Genomic DNA, 21,957 nt, shown 5'->3' with positions numbered 1-21,957 from the left:
ACTACAACAATTAATAAATTCCTATCCTTGTTTTCTGGAATTCTCTCCCTAAACCCCTCTGCCACTCCTCATTTTAAGTTCCTTAATTCTTTGACCAAGCTAATGTTTCCTTATGGCTTGGTGTTGAAATTTGCATGATTAACATTCCTCTGGAACACCTGGGGACATTTTACTATATTAAAGGTGCTATATAAATCTTGTATTATAGAGGAAGAGAAAAAAAGGAAGAGTTGGATTTAGAATGGTGTTTTTCATGACATTTGGGGGTTATTGTCACACTGGGACTTTGGTTTGTGAAAGTTGGCTGCTTTTCAACAAATACATTTGCTTCAAGAAGTATCCCATTGGCTGCAAAGCACTTGGGATGTCCTGGGGTGGTGTCAAATGCAAGTCCTTTTACTTTTTTTTAAGCATTTGTGGGACATGGGCGTCGCTGGCTGGCCAATGTTTATTGCCCATCCCTGGTTGCCCTTGTTCAGAGGGCAGTTGAGAATCGACCACATTGCTGTGGCTCTGGAGTCACATGTAGGCCAGACCAGGGTAAGGACGGCAGATTTCCTTCCCTAAAGGACATTGGTGAACCAGATGGATTTTTCCGACAATCGACAATGGTTTCATGGTCGTCAGTCGATTCCTAAATTCCAGATGTTTTTAAAATTGAACTCAAATTCCACCAACTGCTATGGCAGGATTCGAACCCAGGTCCCCAGAACATAAACTGAGTTTCTGGATTAATAGTCTAGCAATTATACCACTAGGCCATTACCTCCCCTGATATCTGATCTAGTCTTTTTTTATATCTATAACCATGATATTTCTATCCTGCCTCATTTTATGGTAATCTTTCATCTGTATTACCTGGACCTTTCTAAAATTTCTTCGCTGGTTTTTTTTGACCATCTTTGCTATAGGCTGCAATGAACTACAAAAATAGTTAGGTTTGAAATTATTTGTGATCCCTTCTGTACCCTTTCATCCTCCTTGTAGAATGGTGCACACTTTGTGTTTTATTGTGCTTATCAAATGGAAAAGCAATCCATTGTGGCTGATTCACACTTCCACATAATTGGCCTGTAGTACAACAGACGGACAGATTTTTCAATTTAATTTTCATTTAAACGGCGTATTATAATTCTGTGGGCTTAAATAATATTTATAAATGAGCTGAACAGTTGGGCTGTGGAGTGTTTATCAGTTCTGCTGAGCCCTAGTGTTGAGGTTTCCTCCCAAGTTTTCTTCATCGAATTGCTGGGCTGGCATGTTTCCCAAAAGTTCTGGTGACACCAAAATTGTAAATAATTTATGCAGTCATCAGAATGCTGGTATTATCTTGTGTTCTAGAATTTACGCAGCTTCCTTAGTGAATTGGCTTATGGTCTGTCGAGGCCTTTCACGTGTCCTTGTGCTTTTCAAATAAAGCAATCCGATTTGCCCTACTCTCTCATTCCCCACATGGCCTGACAATTTCAGAGATTTCTCCAGTTCCCCTTTTTAAAAAATTACTGTTGAATCTACTTCTACAGACAGCACGTTCCAGATCATCTCAACTACCTGCACGTTTTTCTAAAGAATTCTTATTTTACCCTAGTTGTTCTGCCAATTGTATTAAAGTTTGGGTGTTGCATTGATCTTGTATTTATGAACACAATAGATCAGGTGAATGATAGGTAGTTCAGTCGAAACTGGTTATAAATGTTCAGTTTGATTAATGTGTTCAATATGCCTTGGTGGAATTAAAGTGTGTAGTATGGTCAACTGAAATGCTGTAAAATTAAGTTCATATTGATTATTGTGTGTTAATTTCTACGATGCCAGTTTTGGCTCAGTGGATAGCTGCCTTGTCTCCATGTCAGAAGGTTGTATGTTCAAGCCCCACTCCAGAGACTTGGGCAAATAATCCCAGGCCAATGTTTGGGAGCAGAACTGTGGGAGTGCTAGGCTGCCAGGTGCCATCTTTTTGGATGAAAGGTTAAACCATCATCTATCCTGTCTGGTGACAATGTATAGGAAGCATCATTTTACAGTTTGCAAAGATTTGATGGGCACAAATTGACTGCTGCACATCCTGCATTACAACAGTGACTACACAGTGTCAAAGTACTGTGGGACATCCCGAGGTTGTGAGCAATGGGCTTGTCTTCTTGGAACCAGCCATGCAAAGTTGCAACATTGGGGAAAGTATTTGTCAATATATACCATTGTTCATACTGATACTGGAGAAAGCCTTGTGTGATGCGCTCCCTACATACTCATTGAAATTGAGTCAATTGTGCAATTCCTTCCCTGGGCCTTTAGGCTGTGGAAATAATCCCCTCTCATCCCCCTCTTCCCTGGGGACCTCCTTAATCCTTTTTCTCAGCTGCCTCTTCCCTATGGAGCTCCTCACCTCCCTTACCAACTGTGGAATTCCTTACACATCTCAATCTGTCTTCCCTCCAAACCTCTGGGATTTCTCCTCCTCTTCCTACAGTTCGCGGGCTTTTAAAGCACAAGCTTGGAATTGTGAAATGAACACCTGATTTGCCTTTCTCTTGTACATCATCATCCCAATGGCTCTGGAACCTAATGGTATTTGGGCCGTCACCAGAGTTTTTCCTGGACAGGAGTGGTGAGACACCACTTGTGCTATTGGGACTATGAGTGATTTGGTTAGCAGTGTAGCATTCCTGAAGACATCACCAGAAGTGATCTTTCTTTTCCCATTCCCCACGCAATTGCAATTAGCATTTAAAGTTCTGATGACATATATGGGAGACTTTTGCGAGCAAGTCTTGGTTTCATGCTTGGTTTCATTGGTCCAAATATTGAACACAGGAGTTAGGGCGTCTTGTTGAAGTTGTACAAGACATTGGTAAGGCCACACTTGGAATACTGTGTACTGTTCTGGTCACCCTATTATAGAAAGGATATTATTAAACTAGAAAGAATGCAGAAAAGATTTACTAGGATGCTACCGGGACTTGATGGTTTGGGTTATAAGGAGAGGCTGGATAGACTGGGACTTTTTCCTCTGGAGCGTAGAAGGCCGAGGGGTGATCTTATAGAAGTCTATAAAATAATGAGGGGCATCGATCAGCTAGATAGTCAACATCTTTTCCCAAAGGTAGGGGAGTCTAAAACTAGAGGGCATAGGTTTAAGGAGAGATAGGGAAAGATTCAAAAGGGTTTTCTCACAGAGGATGGTGAGTGTCTAGAACAAGCTGCCAGAGGTGGTAGTAGAGGAGGGTACAATTTTGTCTTTTAAAAAGCGTTTCGACAGTTACATGGGTAGGATGGGTATAGAGGGATATGGGCCAAATGCGGGCAATTTGGACTAGCTTAGGGGTTTTAAAAAAAAAGAAAGGTGGCATGGACAAGTTGGACCGAAGGGCCTGTTTCCATGCTGTGAATCTCTATGATTCTAAGTGGCAGGGGATCCTTTTCAGTGGTGAAACCCACCGTCTGCTGACAATGCTGCAGCTTATGGGCAAGTTACAAAAGAGCCTTCTGGACAAACAGGAAGGTTCTCCGTCAACAGCTAAAGCTTTCCTGACCAACTCAATTGCTGTTAACATGAGACTTGAGAGCAAAACGGTGATAGGAGTGTTTTTTCAAATTTAAATTTCACTTGTAGATATTTCACATGGTTTCACTTTACTGGAATGTTCATCTTGGATATCTGTCGGGTCTAGCTTAGTCCAAGAGTTAAATGTACTGACACACCTCACAGTTGGATCACATTGATGGTTACAAGGGACATTTCCTTTAATTGTGGAAGAAACAATGTTGTGTGATTTTGTTCACTCCTTAGTAAATGTTCATGTTTGAGTCCAGTGTTGTACTCTCTACTCTGTGGGACACGGTTGAACTCGCAGGCTCAGCTGGCCCTCCATACCATTGTAAAGGACATTATCCGAGATTGCACTCGGTCAGGTATTTCAGGTGTTGTAGGCAACTCAAAGCCTTGAAAGGTGTCTGTCAGCCAACACCTTAAGATAGGCACTCATTCGGACAGTAATGACACCAGCCTTCATTTGAGTATTTTTTTTACCTTGATTGACTGCTCCCACCACTCCTTCTCACTTCACTCTTCCATTCCCGTGACCCACCTCCATGCAAGAGTTCATTCTCTGACACCCCTTCCCCTTTAGCTGTCGAGTTAGATGACGAAAAGCACAGACTTTACACACAGTTGCATAAAACCGATAGCTAACAAACATGAACAAGATTCTCACGTGTTGCTGACTTTAAGGTAGGATGTAATTTAAATGTTTTGCACTAATGTGTATTCGTAGTGTGTATGACATGCATGGCATGAAAGTATGGACCTGCTGCAAGTCAGCATGAGGCTTGATACATACAAACACGTCACTGACATCCTCTGCAACCCATTATTGGGATATTGAGATTGCACCTACCGCATGCCACATTTCCCGCTCTTGTGGGATGCAGAAAATCCTCCATGTCTGCTAACGGTTTCTAATGTTCTCCCATTGGCAGGGATGAAGATGCTCCGGCTAAGATTCTTGATGAAAATGCGGCCAAGCCTGAAGGCTGGCTTGATGACGAGCCCGAGTATATTTCTGACCCTGATGCAGAAAAACCGGAGGATTGGTAGGTTTAATTAATTTAGCTGTCTTTGTAAGCTGTGCATCTAGCAGAATAATAATTGCTGGTTTATGGAGCTCTTGGGGAAGAGGGAGGAGTGTTTGTGTTTTCTGGTGGGGGGGATTTTGGGGCTTGAGAGATGGGTTGGTGGTTATCTGTTTTGTATGTTCGTTTTGAGGTGTGTGAGTTTATACAGCAGGAGAATGGGGAAGTATGCACGCTTCCCCATCGTGGGCCATTCATTGGCTGTGATAATATTGATGAAGCTGTTGCCCTATAGAATGGCTGATGAAATGTTTTGGTTGTGAATAGCAGTAAAGCCTTTGCTGGTAATAACACTTTTTTCTCACTGGGTCTCTGTAGGGATGAGGAAATGGATGGTGAGTGGGAGGCTCCTCAAGTAGCCAACCCCAAGTGTGAAAATGCTCCTGGGTGTGGGCCTTGGAAAGTACCAATGATCGATAATCCAGATCACAAAGGGAAATGGAAGGCTCCAATGATTGACAACCCCAACTACCAGGTAATGTTAAAGTGGGCAAAGTTCCTTTAGAACAAAGAAAATTACAGCACAGGAACAGGCCCTTCGGCCCTCCAAGCTTGCACCGACCATGCTGCCCAACTTAACTAAAACCCCCTACCCTTCCGGGGACCATATCTCTCTCTTCCCATCCTATTCATGTATTTGTCCAGACGCCCCTTAAAACTCACTATCGTATCACCACCCTCTGTGCAAAAAAAAACTTGCCTCGTACATCTCCTTTAAACCTTGCCCCTCGCACCTTAAACCTGTGCCCCCTAGTAATTGACTCCCCCCCCCCCCCCCCCCCCCCCCCAAAAGCTTCTGACTATCTTTATTTTAAAAGCTCTACTGGTTCTTGCTGGTAACAGTTTTTCTTTACTGTTGTCAAAACTATTGTGAATGCTCCTATTTAATTTTCCTGCAGCCTTTCCTCTGTTCTAAGATATGAATCATGATATTAATTGTTGGTTAGAGTGAGCAACACACTTTACAGAGTTGCAACTGGTTTTGAATTCTAAATGTTCGCTCATTTTGTGGTGATGGGATTTCGATCCCAATCTTGATATCCGTTTCTGGTAATTTTGTGAAGAATTTAATCCTATTAACTTCCTGATTTTAGGGAGTCTGGAAACCAAGGAAGATTTCCAACCCAGACTACTTTGAGGATCTGCATCCATTCAAGATGACTCCTATCGGTGCTATTGGTTTGGAGCTGTGGTCAATGACATCTGATATCTTCTTTGATAACTTCATTGTTTGCTCTGACAAGGCAGTAGTTGAACAGTGGACAAGTGATGGCTGGGGTCTCAAGAGAACAGCTGAGGGGGCTGCTGAGGTAAGGGCAAAATCTAGGATGGTTTTACTATCACATTCAAATTCCGAGACTGAGGAATGTGTGAGGGGGGGGGATATTAAGATGCATGAACCTGTTTACCATTCAGTAAGGGCATGGCTGATCTATGACCTGCCTCTGCCCAATGTACCTTCGTACCCTTCTGATTAACAGATCAAACCCTGATTTTAAATTAACAATTTGGCCCAGCATCAACTGCTGTTAGCGGAAGAGAGTTCCAAACTGCTACCAGCCTTTCGCATGTAGCAATGTTTCTTAATTTCCCTCCCAAAAGACACAACTTATGAATGGGAGCCCTAGTTTTTTTTTAAAAAATTTAATTCTCCAAAACAACACAAACACTATCTCCAACTACCCTATCTTTTCCCCTTTAATACCTTGAATTTTTTTTAATGCTGCTCTCTCTCTCCCCTCTTCCCACCTCCGCCCAGGCCAATGTATCCTTTTTTTAGCAGGCAATAAGCTGAGAAATGGTTTCTCTTAGCTACAGAATCCAGAACCAGGAGTCGCCCAGTTAGGACTGAGTTGAGAAGTTTCTTCACTCGGAGAATTGTGAATCTTTGGAATTCACTATATCACAGAATGTTCAGTAAATTCAGGCCTGGATGGATAGATTTTTGGATGCGAGGGGAATAAAGTGATATGCGGGTAGGGCGAGGAATGGCGCTGAGGTAGAAGATCGGCTGTGATCTTGTTGAGTGGTGGAGCAGACCTGAGGGGTTGTATGGCCTACTCTGCTGTTAACTGTTTATCTTGTTACAAGTGGTGAATCTTGCCTGAATCTCTTGAGGTGAGGGCTGAGAATCCCATGCGAAGTAACTATTCGGCTGTGACTCAGTGGGTGGAAGACTTGTCTCTGAGCCTGAAGGTTGTGGGTTTGAGACCCACGTGTAAAATCAGAGGAGGGTGTTACACTGACTGAGGTGCCATCTTTTCAAATGAGACATTAGACCGAGACCCCCCCCCCCCCCCCCCAAACCTCTGTCCTTAGCCATTATCTTGAAGAAAAGCAGCAGAGGACCCCTGGTATCTAGCAACCAACATCGCACAAAAATGAAAAGATAATCTGATCCGTCATCACATCGCTGTTTGTAGCAGAAATTTGTGCGCAGCAACTTCCTACATTGCAACAGTGACCGCACTTCAAAAGTACTTTGTTGTCTGTGAAGTGCTTCAGGACATTCTGAGGTTGTGAATGATGTTTTAGAAATGCAAAATCCTTTCCTTACTCTCACTCTTTCATCTGTTTTTCGCTTTGACACTGGAGCATTTAATTACAAATAATTTTATTCCAAATAGGAGTAGAAAGAATCCACGGCTAATTTTTATGCTAATCATGGTTTCTTTAAAAAAAAAAATCAAGAACCAATGTTGTAAAAAGATAATAGAAACCCAGTAGATGACCCCGAGTTAAAAGCAAAGTACTAATTTAGTATTTGTATAGAGAGGAAGCAGTGAACAAGTTACTGCATGCTCATGTCCAAAACGATCTAATAAACCAGCTGCTTAATACGTGCGTTTGGTTTGCAGTCAGGAGTAGTTGGGCAGTTGATGTCAGCAGCTGAAGAACGCCCCTGGCTTTGGATTGTGTACATCCTCATCATCGCCTTGCCCGTGTTCCTGGTTATCGTGTTCTGCTGCACCGGAAAGGTAGGAACATCTCCCATAAAACTGGGTTGTTGCAGCTGACGAGTGCAGTATTTTCAAACTTGTTAAACCAGCTCTTTCGAAATTACCTGCTTCACCAGTGTGGCAGTAGGTGCACTATTGGGCTTCCATGATCATGGGCTGCCTTTCTAATGCCTGGTGCCAAGGCTTTCCGAGGTGGAAAGCCTTCAAAGATGGTCAAGAGGGGTGAGGGGCTCGGCCAGGGTCAGTTGCTTTCTGGTTCCTGCTGTTTTACTGAGGAGGATGGGGTGGGGGGAGGGCCTGGGTGGGATCCTCTGTCGGGGATTTGGTGCTGACTCGATGGGCCGAGTGGTGGCCTCCTGCATTGTAGGGATTCTGTGGAACATTCTAAAGATGTGCAGGTTAGGTAGATTGGCCATGTAAATTGGTCCTTAGTGTCAGGGGGACTGACTAAGGTAAATGCATGAGGTTATGGGGATAGGGCCTGGGTGGGATTGTGGTCAGTGCAGACTCGATGGGCCGAATGGCCTCCTGCACTGTAGGGATTCTATGAAGTCAAAGAGTGAGATTTGCCTTGACTACTGGATATTAAGAGCAGCTGATGGGATAGATAGAAACTATTTTCCACAAGGAGGCAGTCTTATTGTCTTTGGACTAGTAATCCAGACACTCGGGGTATGTCATGGAGGGACAGGTTCGAATCCCACTATGGCAGATGGTGAAATTTTAATTCAGTTTTTTAAACAAAAGTCTAATGATGACATAAAACCATTGTTGATTGTCATAAAAACCCATCCGGTTCACTAATGCCCTTTAGTGAAGGAAATCTGCTGTCCTTACCTGGTCTGGCCTGCATATGACTCCAGATCCATGACGATGTGGTTAACTCTCTGAAATGGCACAGCACGCAACTCTGTTCAAGGGCAATTATGACAGGGCAATAAATGCTGGCCCAGCCAGCGATGCCCATATCCCAAGAATGGATTTTGTTTTTACAATCCACTGCTTTGGAGGTCTGGGGTAGGTGGTGTAAGCCTGAGAATTGTGGTGATCCTCAAGCTAAATCACTAAAGGTCAGTGCCTATGGTCATCTGGTATTATAGCGACCGTACTTTTTTAACCTATTTCCTCTCTCAATTGTCAGTGCTTTTCTGACATCCAGTTTTGGATAATGCAGACCCCCCAGACTTTTGGTAGAAACCCAGATGACACCCCCAAATTTTGTTGCAATCCAGTTAGGGATCAAATACCTTATTTGTTGAAGTAGACAAAATTTGAAATCCTAGTTACTTGTTAGAAGAATAGAACAACAGGCCAACAGTGGTTGAGCACAGTACGTGGTGCACATTAAATGGCAGACAGCGGCAAGATCGGTTCCCCGAATTTCTCAGCAACCTAACCAGATGACAGCCATCACTTTGAGACACAATCCTTTCAAAACTCTTGCCATCCTCATGATGGATCTTGGCTTCTTTTCTTCTGAGAGCTACCCTATTCTTCAGCTGACAGCAGCTCTACTCTGAGTTCCACAGGTACAATCCTCATCCAAAAGGCACATTATTCCAGATCGCGCTCAAATCTGCTCCCAGTCATCTCAGTTTCTGTTCCTGAGCTGGCTGTCTGTTGAGGCTGCATCCTTCCCTGTGATGTCCAGGTGACACTGCAGCGTCTATACAGAGACATGGTTGTAACTTCTCAGCTATGCTGCTGCCGACAACTGATCCTCAACTTCCTCAATCTCCTTGGCAGCAGCAGCAAGCAATCTCTGCTCCTCGGCTTCCCTGGACTTCATTCTCAGCAGCATAGAGTTAACGGTGGCATAGTGGTATTGTCACCGGATTAGTAATCCAGAGACCCAGAGTAATGATCTGGGGACATAGGTTCAAATCCCACCCACTGCGGATGGTGAAGTTTGAATTCAATAAAAAAATCTGGAATTAAAAGTCTGATGATGACCATGGAACCGTTATCGATTGTCACAAAAAGCCAACTGGTTCATTAATGTCCTTCAGGAAATAAATTCTGCCATCCCTCCCTGGTCTAGCCTACATGTGACTGCAGATCTACAGCAATGTGGTTCACTCGCGGCACGGTAGCACAGTGGTTAGCACTGCTGCTTCACAGCTCCAGGGTCCCGGGTTCGATTCCCGGCTCGGGTCACTGTCTGTGTGGAGTTTGCACATTCTCCTCGTGTCTGCGTGGGTTTCCTCCGGGTGCTCCGGTTTCCTCCCACAGTCCAAAGATGTGCGGGTTAGGTTGATTGGCCAGGTTAAAAAAATTGCCCCTTAGAGTCCTGGGATTAGCGGGTAAAATATGTGGGGGTCGGGCCTGGGTGGGATTGTGGTCGGTGCAGACTCGATGGGCCGAATGGCCTCCTTCTGCACTGTAGGGTTTCTATGATTTCTATGATTCTATGATTGCCCCCTCCAGGGCAATAAATGCGAGTCCAGATAGCGACTCCCACATCCCATGAAAGAATTTTTAAAAATCACTCCACCATTGATGGCTGTGTCATCCGCATCCTGGGCCATAAGCTCTGGAACCTCTGCAGTAAGCAATTATCCCCTGGGCCTGCCTCTTTGTTCTGTAACTAAGTACAGTTCTGTCTTAATCTTGAATTATTCTTGTGATTATGCTTGGTGGCTAAGGCCTTGTAATTTGGCACGTAGAGGTCCCGTGGATTGGCTTAAAGCCTCCTGGAATGTCTTGGATGAACTGAGTTGTTGAAAGTGTTAATTGTTGTCTTCTAGAAAGATCCTGCTGCTGAGTACAAGAAGACTGACGCCCCACAGCCTGATGTGAAGGAGGAAGAGGCGGAGGAGGAAGAAGAGACAAAAAAAGAAACTGAAGAGCAAAAGACAAGTGAGTAAATCTTGAGCTACTTTTTGAAGAGGAGTAGGCATGTTCTCTGCTGCTGTCATAGGGCCAATATTTATATTAAGTCACTTGTATTTAAAAGAAATTATCTGTTAATCGTATTGTTTGTGGCATCCTGCTGTGTGCAATTTAGCTGCTGTTACTTACATTACAACATTGACTACATTTCAAGAACATTTGGAACATCATGAAAGAAGCTATAGCAGTATGAGTTATCTATTTGATGAGAAACATTTTTTATTTTGGGGTTGAAGAGCTTCAGTTATGAGGAGAAGCTGGAAAAAAAGTTAGGACTGTTCTCCTTGGCCCAGAGAAAGTGAAGACATTGCCTAATGGAGGATTTCAAAGTGGTGAAAGAGGTTTTCGTCTAGAAAGCTTTTTCCCACTATGAATGTTTTAATAACCAGAAGTCATAATCCCTAAATTATTGGCAGCCAATCTGGAGGGTAGATGAAGAGTAAAAAGTAAGGGGAAAGTAAATAAGCACAGCTGCCACTGACAGAGGGCTGAATGGCTACCCTCCTGCATTGTAATTTTCTGTTGAATTTTGGAATTCCTTTTCCACTTTCACTCGTGATTGGCTTATAAATTATTTTGCAATTGGAAGGTTAGCATTGTGCTTTGGTGAGTTGAGCCACTATCATTGTATGTGACCAGTTGGTCTCGAGTTCCTGTTTCCAGTCAAGTTTTCAAACTGCACACCCATCACTGCCCAGTTGGCTAATGTTTTGGGAGAATTCTTATGTTTTTGTTGATTTGATCAAGAGCAGTGGTGGGAAACCAGTGGCCTGGGTCACATGTGGCCCAGCGGAGTTCCGAGTGTGGCTCATAAGACGTTTTGTTCACTGTCGCCCACGTGCACAGTTGCCGCATTCCATTGGTTCCCATCTGCGTAGCTTTTTTTCCTGCTGGTATGACTGAAGTGATATGCACATGAAACAAGGGCATCTAAAGTGAGGTGCACACTGATTGCACTCAACATTGACTGTGAGAGTCGTGTGCTCCCTCTGTGTCTGCATAAATATTTTACGTTTACCACTTGAAATTGGCAGGTCTATTAATATACAAGTAATTAAGCATTTTCTATAACTCATGAAATATTCAGCATTTAAATGTATTCAGTCTTATTCAAGGGTAAAAGTTAGTGAACAAGCCCAATTTCAATCCTGTGGCCCATTGAGATGGAGGGCCACTCATGTGGTCCACTCACTAGCCTAGGTTACCCATTACTGATCTGCAGGATGTTTAAGAAACAGTGTTTCCCCTTGCTAAACATCAAAATTGGAGATGTGATCCAGGTGCCTGCGGGGCACATGTAGGTTCTTTGATCTGTGGATTAGTAAGGGTTCAGAAGTCATGTCATTCAAATTATATCTGGTTAAGACATGAGGGTTTGTCAACTAATTATCAGTACAGAATACTACGTTGTGCCTTCGAATGCAGAAGCAATTGTATCCAAAGGGCTTTTGGTCTGGAATATAGGCTGTGGACTGCATGTTTCATTAGTTTCATTTTCTGGAATTGCTAGTCTCCAATCCTCAAGAGTTGCATTGTCCAAATACAGCATTTTATCATTCGAATGTTCACATTCGAAAGCATTATTGAATAATGAAATTGTTAATGCAAGGATGAAATGAATGACATGGATGCATTTTGAGGAGAGGTGGAAGAGTACATGAGAGAGAAGGGAATAATTGAAAGATATGCTGATAGGGTGAGATGAAGTGAATATTGAGGCTGGAAGAGCACGTCAAAGGCAAGGAATCTCCTGACTCCCCAGAACCTGTCATCCATCTACAAGGTGCATATTAGGAGTGTGATGGAAAACTCTTCCCTTGCCTCATCAATACTGCTAGTTCAAATATGTACTAAATTATTTCAATGTTGTAGATGAAGAAGAACAGAGGAGCGATACTGAGGATGCTCCAGGAAATGCAAGCCAGGAGGAGGAAGATGATGACGAGAAGGAGCAGAGAAAGGAGAAAAGGGCACAAGAGAAGCAAAGTGCTGAGCAGGTTGAAGAAGTAAGTTACTGAAATACCATATTGCTGGGGAAAGCGCGTGGGCCATTTGGATACACGTATTAGCACCAAAAAGAGTGAAAGAAACTTTTTAAAATTCATTTGTGGGACATGAGTGTCGCTGGCTGGCCAACATTTATTATGTGGAGATGCCGGCATTGGACTGGGGTAAATACTGTAAGTCGTCTCACAACAGGTTAAAGTCCAACAGGTTTATTTGGTAGCAAAAGCCACTAGCTTTCGGAGCGCTGCTCCTTCGTCAGGTACCTGACGAAAGAGCAGCGCTCCGAAAGCTAGTGGCTTTTGCTACCAAATAAACCTGTTGGACTTTAACCTGCTGTTGTGAGATGACTTACAGTATTTATTGCCCATTCCTAGTTGCCCTTGAACTGAGTGGTTCGCTAGGCCATTTCAGAGGGCAATTGAGAGTCAACCACATTGTTGTGGCTCTGGAGTCACATATAGGCCAGACCAGGTAAGGACGGCAGATTTCCTTCCCCGAATGACAGTGAACCAAATGGGTTTTTTCAACAATCGGCAATGGTTTCATAGTCATCAGTGGATTCTTAATTCCAGGTATTTTTTATTGAATTCAAATCCTACCATCTGCTGTGGTAGGATTCGAACCCGGGTCCTCAGAACATTAGTTGAGTTTCTGGATTAATGGTCTAGCGATAGTACCACTAGGCCATTGCCTCCCCAAATATTGATAACTTTTCACTTGTATGTCTTTGGGGGAATGGTACTATTTTTGCATCAAACTTAACTTGCTGTTCTGCTGACATTTGGTTTTAATTTGTTGGAGATTGAAATTGAGACCCTTACTTTCTGGAAGCTTTTCCTTATTGACCCTGTATCGTTTTTGAGCAGTAAGGGATGCTCGGATGAATTGGGAAAGTGGAATTCAAATCAGTTGCGATCTTATTGAATGGCAAAATAGTTTTGAGGGGCCAAACGGCCACCTCCTGTTTCTGGTTTTAAAATGCGGAGATCGTCTGCGAATTACTTAGCAAGTGTTGTCCAACCACAGAATCACATCTAGTGTTAGGTTTTTAACTTGCCTGTTGCAAGCAGCCAAAGGGACATGCGGCTGGGTAAGCTCCAGCCAGTCCTTTGGAGGTATGGTCTACATACCTAGCATCTCACTGGCATTGAAATTCATATACCACATTATTATTCTCTGCGATAGGCAGTGTCTTATTGGCCTGATGGTGAAACGCCACTCGTGTTGCCACTGTTTAGTTCTGTGGGGGGAGGTGGTGGTGGTATTGAACCGGTTATGTTTTTATGATATTCCTGATAACTTCATGGTCACTTATTGACCAATTTTGTTTTATTTATTTCTGTGGATTATTATTCCAGTACCATACCTGTGCCTCAAAGGCAGGATCAGATTTAACTTTTTTTTTGTCAAGTTTGTATTTTGATTGATGGATTTTTTTCGATATTACAGGAGAAAGACAGTGCAAGTACAAATTGAAAACCATGGAAAAATTGAGCCGTTTCCTGTCATAATTTCGTTTGGGCAACACTTGCGATTTCTAATGAGAGACCATCGTGACTGGGATTACAGAGTTGAACTTTTACAGGATTTCGTGAGACAACAGTTGTGTGCAAACAAAAAAAAAAACCCTACAAATCACACTGACCAAACACTAGATAGACCAGGTTATTGTATGTTTTCAGCAAGGACTGTAATCTGAATTGAAATGTACTTTATTATAAATATATATTATATAGTAAAACAAATTCCTGCTTATTGGTACAAATCCTCTAAACTCTTAAATTATTAAATTAGTTCCTGGTAATCTTCAATTGGATTTTAGGCTTGCTAAATTTTAATAATAGAATACTCTACAATATGGATATACCCACACGTAAGCCAAGAGGAGGGTGGGGAACAAGGCAAACTGATGGGGCAATGTACTGTCAGAAAGTTTCATTGGCTTTGAGTATAAACTTCCCTGTATTGGCAGATCACTTTTCATAAAGTTCATCGAGAACAAAATCTCAAATTGAACAGACCACCAGAAACCTTCCCATTCCTTTGCCTTGAGGGTCTCCTTGGATTGGAATTAGTTGGGAAGTGGAGTTGTGCGCACGAGAGGGAAAGTTTCCATTCCTCTTGGTTCATCTTGGAACTGTTCCTGCTATATCCCATGGGGAGCAACAAGTAGCAGTTTAGCATGTTAGCGATACTGACCCACTTTAACCTCGCTGTTTGTGTTGCTCTCTCCCACCACCTCCAACTAAACAAGTAGTAATTTTTTAAAAAAAACTATTTTTTTGAGTAATAATTGAGTCTGTGAAGCGATGAGGGGGAAAGCTCCAGTGCAGTTCAGGTTTCCTTGCATGTTTGTTTTCTCCCCTTTCCCCTCTGCTCCAATTTGTGTCCAAAAGGTTTTTCTCCTAAATTGTTTACTTTTGCCGTTTGCTTCAACCCTCTTTCATGGACCTTTTTCTCTCTTCTCCCAAAATCCCAGTAGTTTGAGCACCGCATCAAATTGAAAATTAAGTATGCATTTGAGTTACTGTTAATGCTACTTTGTCTGTTTTGGTGCCCTACGTGCCTGCGAAGCATTTGCATGAAATTAGAATGCAGGGAACTGACTTACTAACCAATTTGATGAATAGTGTCCTTTTGGAACAGATTTCTAAAATCCTTACCTAAAATTCTGATCTGATTCTTCTATACTTCCAGTGGGGATACGATCATATGGATGGCTGTCAATAAATGCTGTCCTATAGGATAATGGTTTTTAAATCCGGAATTCTGTATGCACGTGCTAATACGTAGGCTATGTTAATGTTGCCCACTACAACATTAATAGACACCCACGAATATTGGAATCTCACTTCTGCAAGTGGGAGGGTAGGCAGAAGCTTGCAAAAGGAAATTTTCAATTTCTTCCCAAGTATGTCCAGAATGATTTCCTTTCATAGCAGCTCTCTGTACATCGAGTGGAGTGGAGTTTGCACATTCTCCTCGTGTCTGCGTGGGTTTCCTCCGGGTGCTCCGGTTTCCTCCCACAGTCCAAAGATGTGCGGGTTAGGTTGATTGGCCATGCTAAAATTGCCCCTTAGTGTGCGTAGGTTAGAGGGATTAGTGGGTAATATATGTAGGGATATGGGAGTAGGGCCTGGGTGGGATTGTGGTCGGTGCAGACTTGATGGGCTGAATGGCCTGTTTCTGCACTGTAGGGTTTCTATGATTTCTTCTTCTATGATTTCTTCATCTGACTTGGTTAGTTGCTACGGGGAAAACACTTCTGCTAATGCTCTACATACACTGCCCAAACGCAACTCCCTTTCATGGCAACCTGATGGCACTGACTGCCATGGCTTGGTGTTGCATGTTCCTGTTGCTAAGATGTATACATGGGTACTGGGGAATGTTTTCCCGACGGGTTGTGTTTGAGCTGGTGAGGAGAAGATGGTTCATCCTGTTATGCTTGTGATATTACCTTTTTGAAGTCAGGGCTGCAGTGTATTTTGGATGCATTGGTGGTATTGTGCATGCAATCTAAAACCTGCTGTAAGTCCATTAATCCTCAAGCAATACATGACAAATTCCATGCCAAAATGTATTTTAAATTTCAGTGGTGAGTTTGAACATTGCCATCATTTTTATTCATCAACATTCTCACCTTTAACCTAAACCATCAGCTTTGATCATCCTTTGAATAATATGCTTGCAAGTGGATTACCAAATTACGAGTGTAGTTCCACGTTTGACCCTTTTTATCAAATGCAAACGAAATATCCAAACACAAGGTAATGGGTGTATTTTGTATACCTGCCCTTGGGTAGGTAGGGATCTGATTTAAAAACTCAATTCTGTGTAGGCATTCTCATTATTTTCTCTGGAGGTGGAGAATTTCCCTTTTTAGTTGTCCTGATTTTTAAAAAAATATATTATTCACCACTTTTGTAACAAACTTAAATCTTTGAAGAGCTGTGAATGGCTTCAGGGCAGGAGAGGGTTGAAAGAAAAGGAACCTAGAATGGTGATATGGCAAACTCAGTATTTATCTTACAGTACCATTAAGTGTATGAGTGTATCTAATCCCGTAAAACAGCAAAGTGGCTTTCATTGATGTATTGTAATTCTATTTCTCTCAAGATGATAGAAATATTTCTGTCAGATGCTTGTACATGTCAGTTTGGAGTATAGTGACCTATGTAGCCAGATGTGGCAGCTCTCTATCACAGTAACATCTCTCAAATAGCAAAGACATTAATAACTAGTTGATGTTTTGTCAATAATCACTTTAGGCAACAGAAAAGTAATCGAACTCCAGTTACTGAATTGGTATTGTAATATGATGTAAGGTTAAGCTGGTGTGTTTTGAAGTAGAAAAAAAACCAACTGCACTACCGAAAAGGTCTCTTCATTATTTAGCAACACAAGCCCATCCATATCTTAGATCCACTTTCACATACAAGCTATTTTAAGCTTTCTGAAGTAAAATTGCAGTTGCACAAAACTGTTCTGCCATGCCTTGGGATTTTGAGTCCATTTTTAATATTGGGTACTAGACTTTGACTGTAGAGATTCTTCTCTCTTCCCCCTTGTCCCCCCCCCCCCCCCCCCAAGGTGCACTGAAATAATTTCTTATTTGGGGGGGGAAGGAGGAAAACTCGCAATAAATGCAAATCTAAGTGAACCATCTCATTCGCAATGCGATGAGAGTTGAGGACACTGCATTGGCCAATACCGATCTTCTTAGACGTTTTTACCTGCGGGGTTAATTTGTATGAAGATTTCCAATTGCCACAATGAATTTGCAAGGCCCTAATGCTCAAAAAGTCTGGTAATAAATTCAGTGGCAGGCTTGGGTGGAGGAAATACTTAATGATGGATGTGCATTCACAAATTAATATTTAGAAAAGTGTCCCCCCCCCCCCCCCCCCCAACCCCACCACCCTACTGCCTTGCCGAAACCATTTGAGGTGTGACCCTTGCCCTCCTTAACATTTTCTGCTAGCCATATTCTAATGCACTGAGTTTTCTTAACATTTTCTTGTTGCTGTTGCCACCATTAAACCCATTAGTTCAAGAAGTTGTGTGAAGGTATCGGACTAGATTAGTGCATTGCACATGCCCCCGCCCCCGCCCCCCCCCCCCCCCCCCAACCCCATCTTGACTGGGATTCTTAAATATTGGAACTATATTTTGATTGTTTGCCTTGTTGAGGCTGTAATGGTTTTGTGGGTGAAGTTTAGTAATTGGGATTACTGTACAAGAACCCTCCTGTCTTTAATGTGACAATCTAGTTGTGATGGGAGTTATTGCTTTACGTTTCCTTTCGGCTTGGAAAGAGAGGGGGAAAGATATGGCAAACATGGCCTTTTCCCATTGTGCGTGCAGTAAGAGGACTTTGGAGCCTACTAGAATGTCCTGTAGTATCCCCCAGCAAATAAAGTCTGTGGCTAACCTCCAGAATGCCAGACCACGATCCCATCCTTTGGCTGTATCTGTAACTTGCTGGCTTCAGTAGAATCTGATGAGCTGTGACCACTTTATTTTTCCTCCCCCTCTCTCTAGCTTTTATAAGCAGCTTAATTTCCAAAGGAGGAGACTGCTGGTCCACTAATCATGGACGCAACTGCAGTCAACAGTGGCAGGAATGAAAGGCTATAATGTTACCAGGACATCTTTACGGCTACCCAGGTTATAACAGTCTGTCAGCAGGCACTCATATCTTCCAATCAAAGCTAATCAAAAAATTTCAAAAGAATATTGCTGACACCCATGGTGTTAGAGTAACGGTGCAAGGTCAATTCCATCTCTTTTCATTGTGTTGACTGTGACCATGCTTTTCAGGTACCAGTGTGAAGTAAGATAAGTTCTTTGATACTGTGCTGGTAAACTATTCATCAGTAAGTTTTAAGTGACAGATCGCACAATGCTGGTTAACGCTTGTTCCAGTCCATCACTATTCAATTGCAAGTCTGAACATCTAAATGGGAAAATTAACTCGAGCAAATTAAAATTGAGTTGGCAAAATATACTCACTGATTTTTTTTTTAACTCATCCTGTAATTCAATGTTTTCTTTACAATATTAAGTCTATAATTATGTTGAGGTCTAATGTTCTTGGTTTTGTAAGAAAAATACACATGCTTTTTGTCACCTAGTTCAAAGGGTCTCCATTCTGCTAGGTGAATTACCTTAAGTAATGTAGACACTCTAACCCGTGATGATTTGTAGGTAGCATAAATGGACCCTTTCACGAGATTTTTTTTTAAGTTTTAAAAAGCTGATTGTATAGAATTTGGAGTGTTAGACAAAATGATTTAACCTGGGATACAAACTATGTTTGAGTACTTCTCTTCCAGGAATGTAAATGCAAGATCATGTGATAAAATGGTTTTCTGCAACTAAAATAATTAATTAAAACTGCTGTCTGGCCTCTTCATTGTACTGACTGCTCTACTTTACCATTTGGCTCTTGATGTGGGCAATATATTTACTACCCATCCCTCATAATTGGCACAACGGAATGGCTTGTTGTAACCTGCACAATGAATGATTGGAGTTGCATGTCGGCTGGCCTAAGCAGTTGATCCTTCCCAAATGGCGTGTGAGAGCCAACTAATCAGCACTTTCCCAATTTGTTCTCTCTCTCTCTTGTTCTTGGCTCCTTCCTCTGCTAAAGAAAGAACATGCATTTTTTTCCTCTTCCTTTGTTCTCAGGATATGGGCATCGCTGGCATGTTGCCCACTCCTAATGCTCTTGCTCAGCCTTTTCAGAGTCGATCACATTGCTGTGGGTATGTCTGGAGTCAGACACGGGCCAGACTGGGTAAGGATGGCTAATTTTTCTTTCCTAAAGGGCATTAGTGAACCAGATGATTTTTTTTTAAACAAGATTTAGGTGATAGTTTCATGGGTCACCATACATGAGAGTTAAGGGATGTTCCAAACTGTGCTGGGAGAAGATGAATTCATGATGGATGCTAAAATCAGAGATTGAAACACAAATGGAGGCAGGCGAGTGGGTGCAGGTTTCAGTGAGAAAAGTGGCAGAGTTTTTAAATTAAGTGCTTGAGAGGTAAAGGTAACATCACGAGCCCTTGGTTGGATTAAATATATTATGTTGGTTCGGAGGGAGGAAATCGTGGAATATGAATCCAGGCAGGACCACCTTATTAAATGGTGGGAGAGAGTTGGGAAGGAGTTTGAGTGAAGCCATGAGAGCATTGTAGACGATGGGCTCTTGGAAGAGAGGAGAAAGAGTAGAACATTAGAATTGTTGAGGGAAATGATGAAAAGGCAAATAATCCAAGTGTTTGTCCTCAGCAATATGCACAGGTACTCGGAAAGACGGGATAACCAATGAGGGCCTCGGCTGAGTTCAGTTATGGGTGCCCTGCTGAAGCATTTGAAGAGAACAAAAGCATTAATGCAGTGACTTTGAACACAGAACATCCCAAAGTGCAATGAAGCCAGTGAAGTTAAGTGTAGCCACCTTATTGCAATGCAAGAACTGCAACATTTTATTTTCACACTGCAAGGTCCAGCAAATAACAATGAAACAGGAGTGTGGCAAAACTCCGATCTCGAGTGCAATGGGCTCTTTAACCTTCTACCTGAGATGGGAAAGGGGGCTGTTGCCCGGGAGCTTTGTAATTGGAAACAGTCTGTCCCTTTTTTTTCTACCAAATTCTTCATGAACACCTCATTAAATCTCCACTTAACCTTCCTCTGAAACTTCGAGAACAGCCCTACATTCTGTAATTAATTGTGAAAGTAGCCCTCTAGGCCTGCAAACATTCTTGGAAATCTTTATTGTTTGTAATGCTTTTGCAATTTTCCTAAATTGTGGTGCCCAGAATTGGACACACTATTCCAATTGAGGCTGAACTAGTGTTTGAGACTTGCTGTTGTACTCGTACCTTTATGGAGGCCAAGATTTTGTTAACTGCTTTGAGTGTGCCCGGTCACCTTTCATGATTTGATTTATTATTGCCACGTGTATTAGTATACAGTGAAATTTATTGTTTCTTGCGTGCTATACAGACAAAGCACACCGTTCATAGAGAAGGAAAGGAGAGAATGCAGAATGTAGTGTTACAGTCATAGTTAGGATATAGAGTAAGATCAACTTAATGCAAGGTAGGTCCATTCAAAAGTCTGATGGCAGCAGGGAAGAAGCTGTTCTTGAGTCGGTTGGTACGTGACCTCAGACTTTTGTAGCTTTTTCCCGATGGAAGAAGGTGTTCATTGATTTAAACCACTCACCCCCTTCTGTTTCTTTCTGGCATCCCCCTTTAGAACGTATCATAGAAACCCTACAGTACAGAAAGAGGCCATTCGGCCCATCGAGTCTTCACCGACAACAATCCCACCCAGGCCCTACCCCCATATCCCTACATATTTTATCCACTAATCCCTCTAACCTACACATCTCTGGAAACTAAGGGGCAATTTTATCATGGCCAATCAACCTAACCCGCGCATCTTTGGACTGTGGGAGGAAACCGGAGCACCCGGAGGAAACCCACGCAGACACGAGGAGAATGTGCAAACTCCACAGAGACCGTGACCCAAGCTGGGAATCGAACCCAGGTACCTGGAGCTGTGAAGCAGCAGTGCTAACCACTGTGCTACCGTGCCGCCCCAATCATTTCCCATATCATTTGTATTATCAAAAAAAAGCAAAATATTGCGGACGCTGGAAATATGAAATAGAAACAGAAAATGCTAGATAAACTCAGCATCTTTGGAAAGAGAAACACAGTTAATGTTTCAAGGTCATATGGTCTCAAAACATTCAATGTAGGTTTTAGTTCATTAGTCACAAGTAGGCTTACGTTAATACTGCAATGAAGTTACTGTGAAAAATCCTAGTTGCCACATTCTGCCTGTTCGGGTGCACCTCAGAAGAATTTAGCATGGCCAATAAACCTAACCAGCATGTCTTTCAGACTGGGAATAAACATGCTAAGGAAACCCATGCAGACATGGGGAGAACGTGCAAACTCTGCACAGTGACCCAAGCCAGGAATCAAACTTCGGTCCCTGGTGCTGTGAGGCAACAGTGCTAACCGTGCACCCCAATGTATTGTTTCTCTCCACAGATGCTGCCAGAGTTTGATTTGATTTATTATTGTTGCATATATTGGGATACAGTGAAAAGTATTGTTTCTTGCGCACTATACAGACAAAGCATACTATTCATAGAAAAGGAAATGAGAGAATACAGAATGTAGGGTTGCAGTCATAGCTAGGGTGTAGAGAAAGATCAACTTAATGCAAGGTAGGTCCATTCAAAAGTCTGATGGCAGCAGGGAAGAAGCTGTTCTTGAGTCAGTTGGTACGTGACCTCAGACTTTCGTATCTTTTTCCCAACGGAAGCAAATGGAAGAGCGAATGTCTGGGGTGCATGGGGTCCTTAATTATGCTGCCTGTTTTGCTGAGGCAGCAGGAAGTGTAGACACAGTCAATGGATGGGAAGCTGGTT

General features: G+C 42.5%; 1 protein-coding gene across 4 annotated transcripts in view; it reads left to right on the top strand.

Moving 5' to 3' along the window:
• canx (calnexin) overlaps window positions 1-18,894 on the top strand; it is a 49,152-nt gene extending 30,258 nt beyond the window's left edge. For all 4 annotated transcript variants that reach the window (XM_078231792.1, XM_078231793.1, XM_078231795.1 and 1 more), the window contains exons 9-15: window positions 4,480-4,593; window positions 4,951-5,107; window positions 5,727-5,942; window positions 7,491-7,610; window positions 10,340-10,451; window positions 12,357-12,490; window positions 13,941-18,894. In XM_078231792.1, coding sequence (XP_078087918.1) covers window positions 4,480-4,593; window positions 4,951-5,107; window positions 5,727-5,942; window positions 7,491-7,610; window positions 10,340-10,451; window positions 12,357-12,490; window positions 13,941-13,967 — 880 coding nt within the window. In that variant the 3' untranslated portion in view covers window positions 13,968-18,894. The remainder of the gene's footprint in view (window positions 1-4,479; window positions 4,594-4,950; window positions 5,108-5,726; window positions 5,943-7,490; window positions 7,611-10,339; window positions 10,452-12,356; window positions 12,491-13,940) is intronic.
• The last annotated feature ends 3,063 nt before the right edge of the window (window positions 18,895-21,957 follow it).

Source organism: Mustelus asterias, chromosome 16 (assembly GCF_964213995.1).
Source record: "Mustelus asterias chromosome 16, sMusAst1.hap1.1, whole genome shotgun sequence".
In the NCBI taxonomy this organism is placed as follows: domain Eukaryota; kingdom Metazoa; phylum Chordata; class Chondrichthyes; order Carcharhiniformes; family Triakidae; genus Mustelus; species Mustelus asterias.
This window is presented reverse-complemented; position numbering and strand designations above follow the sequence as displayed.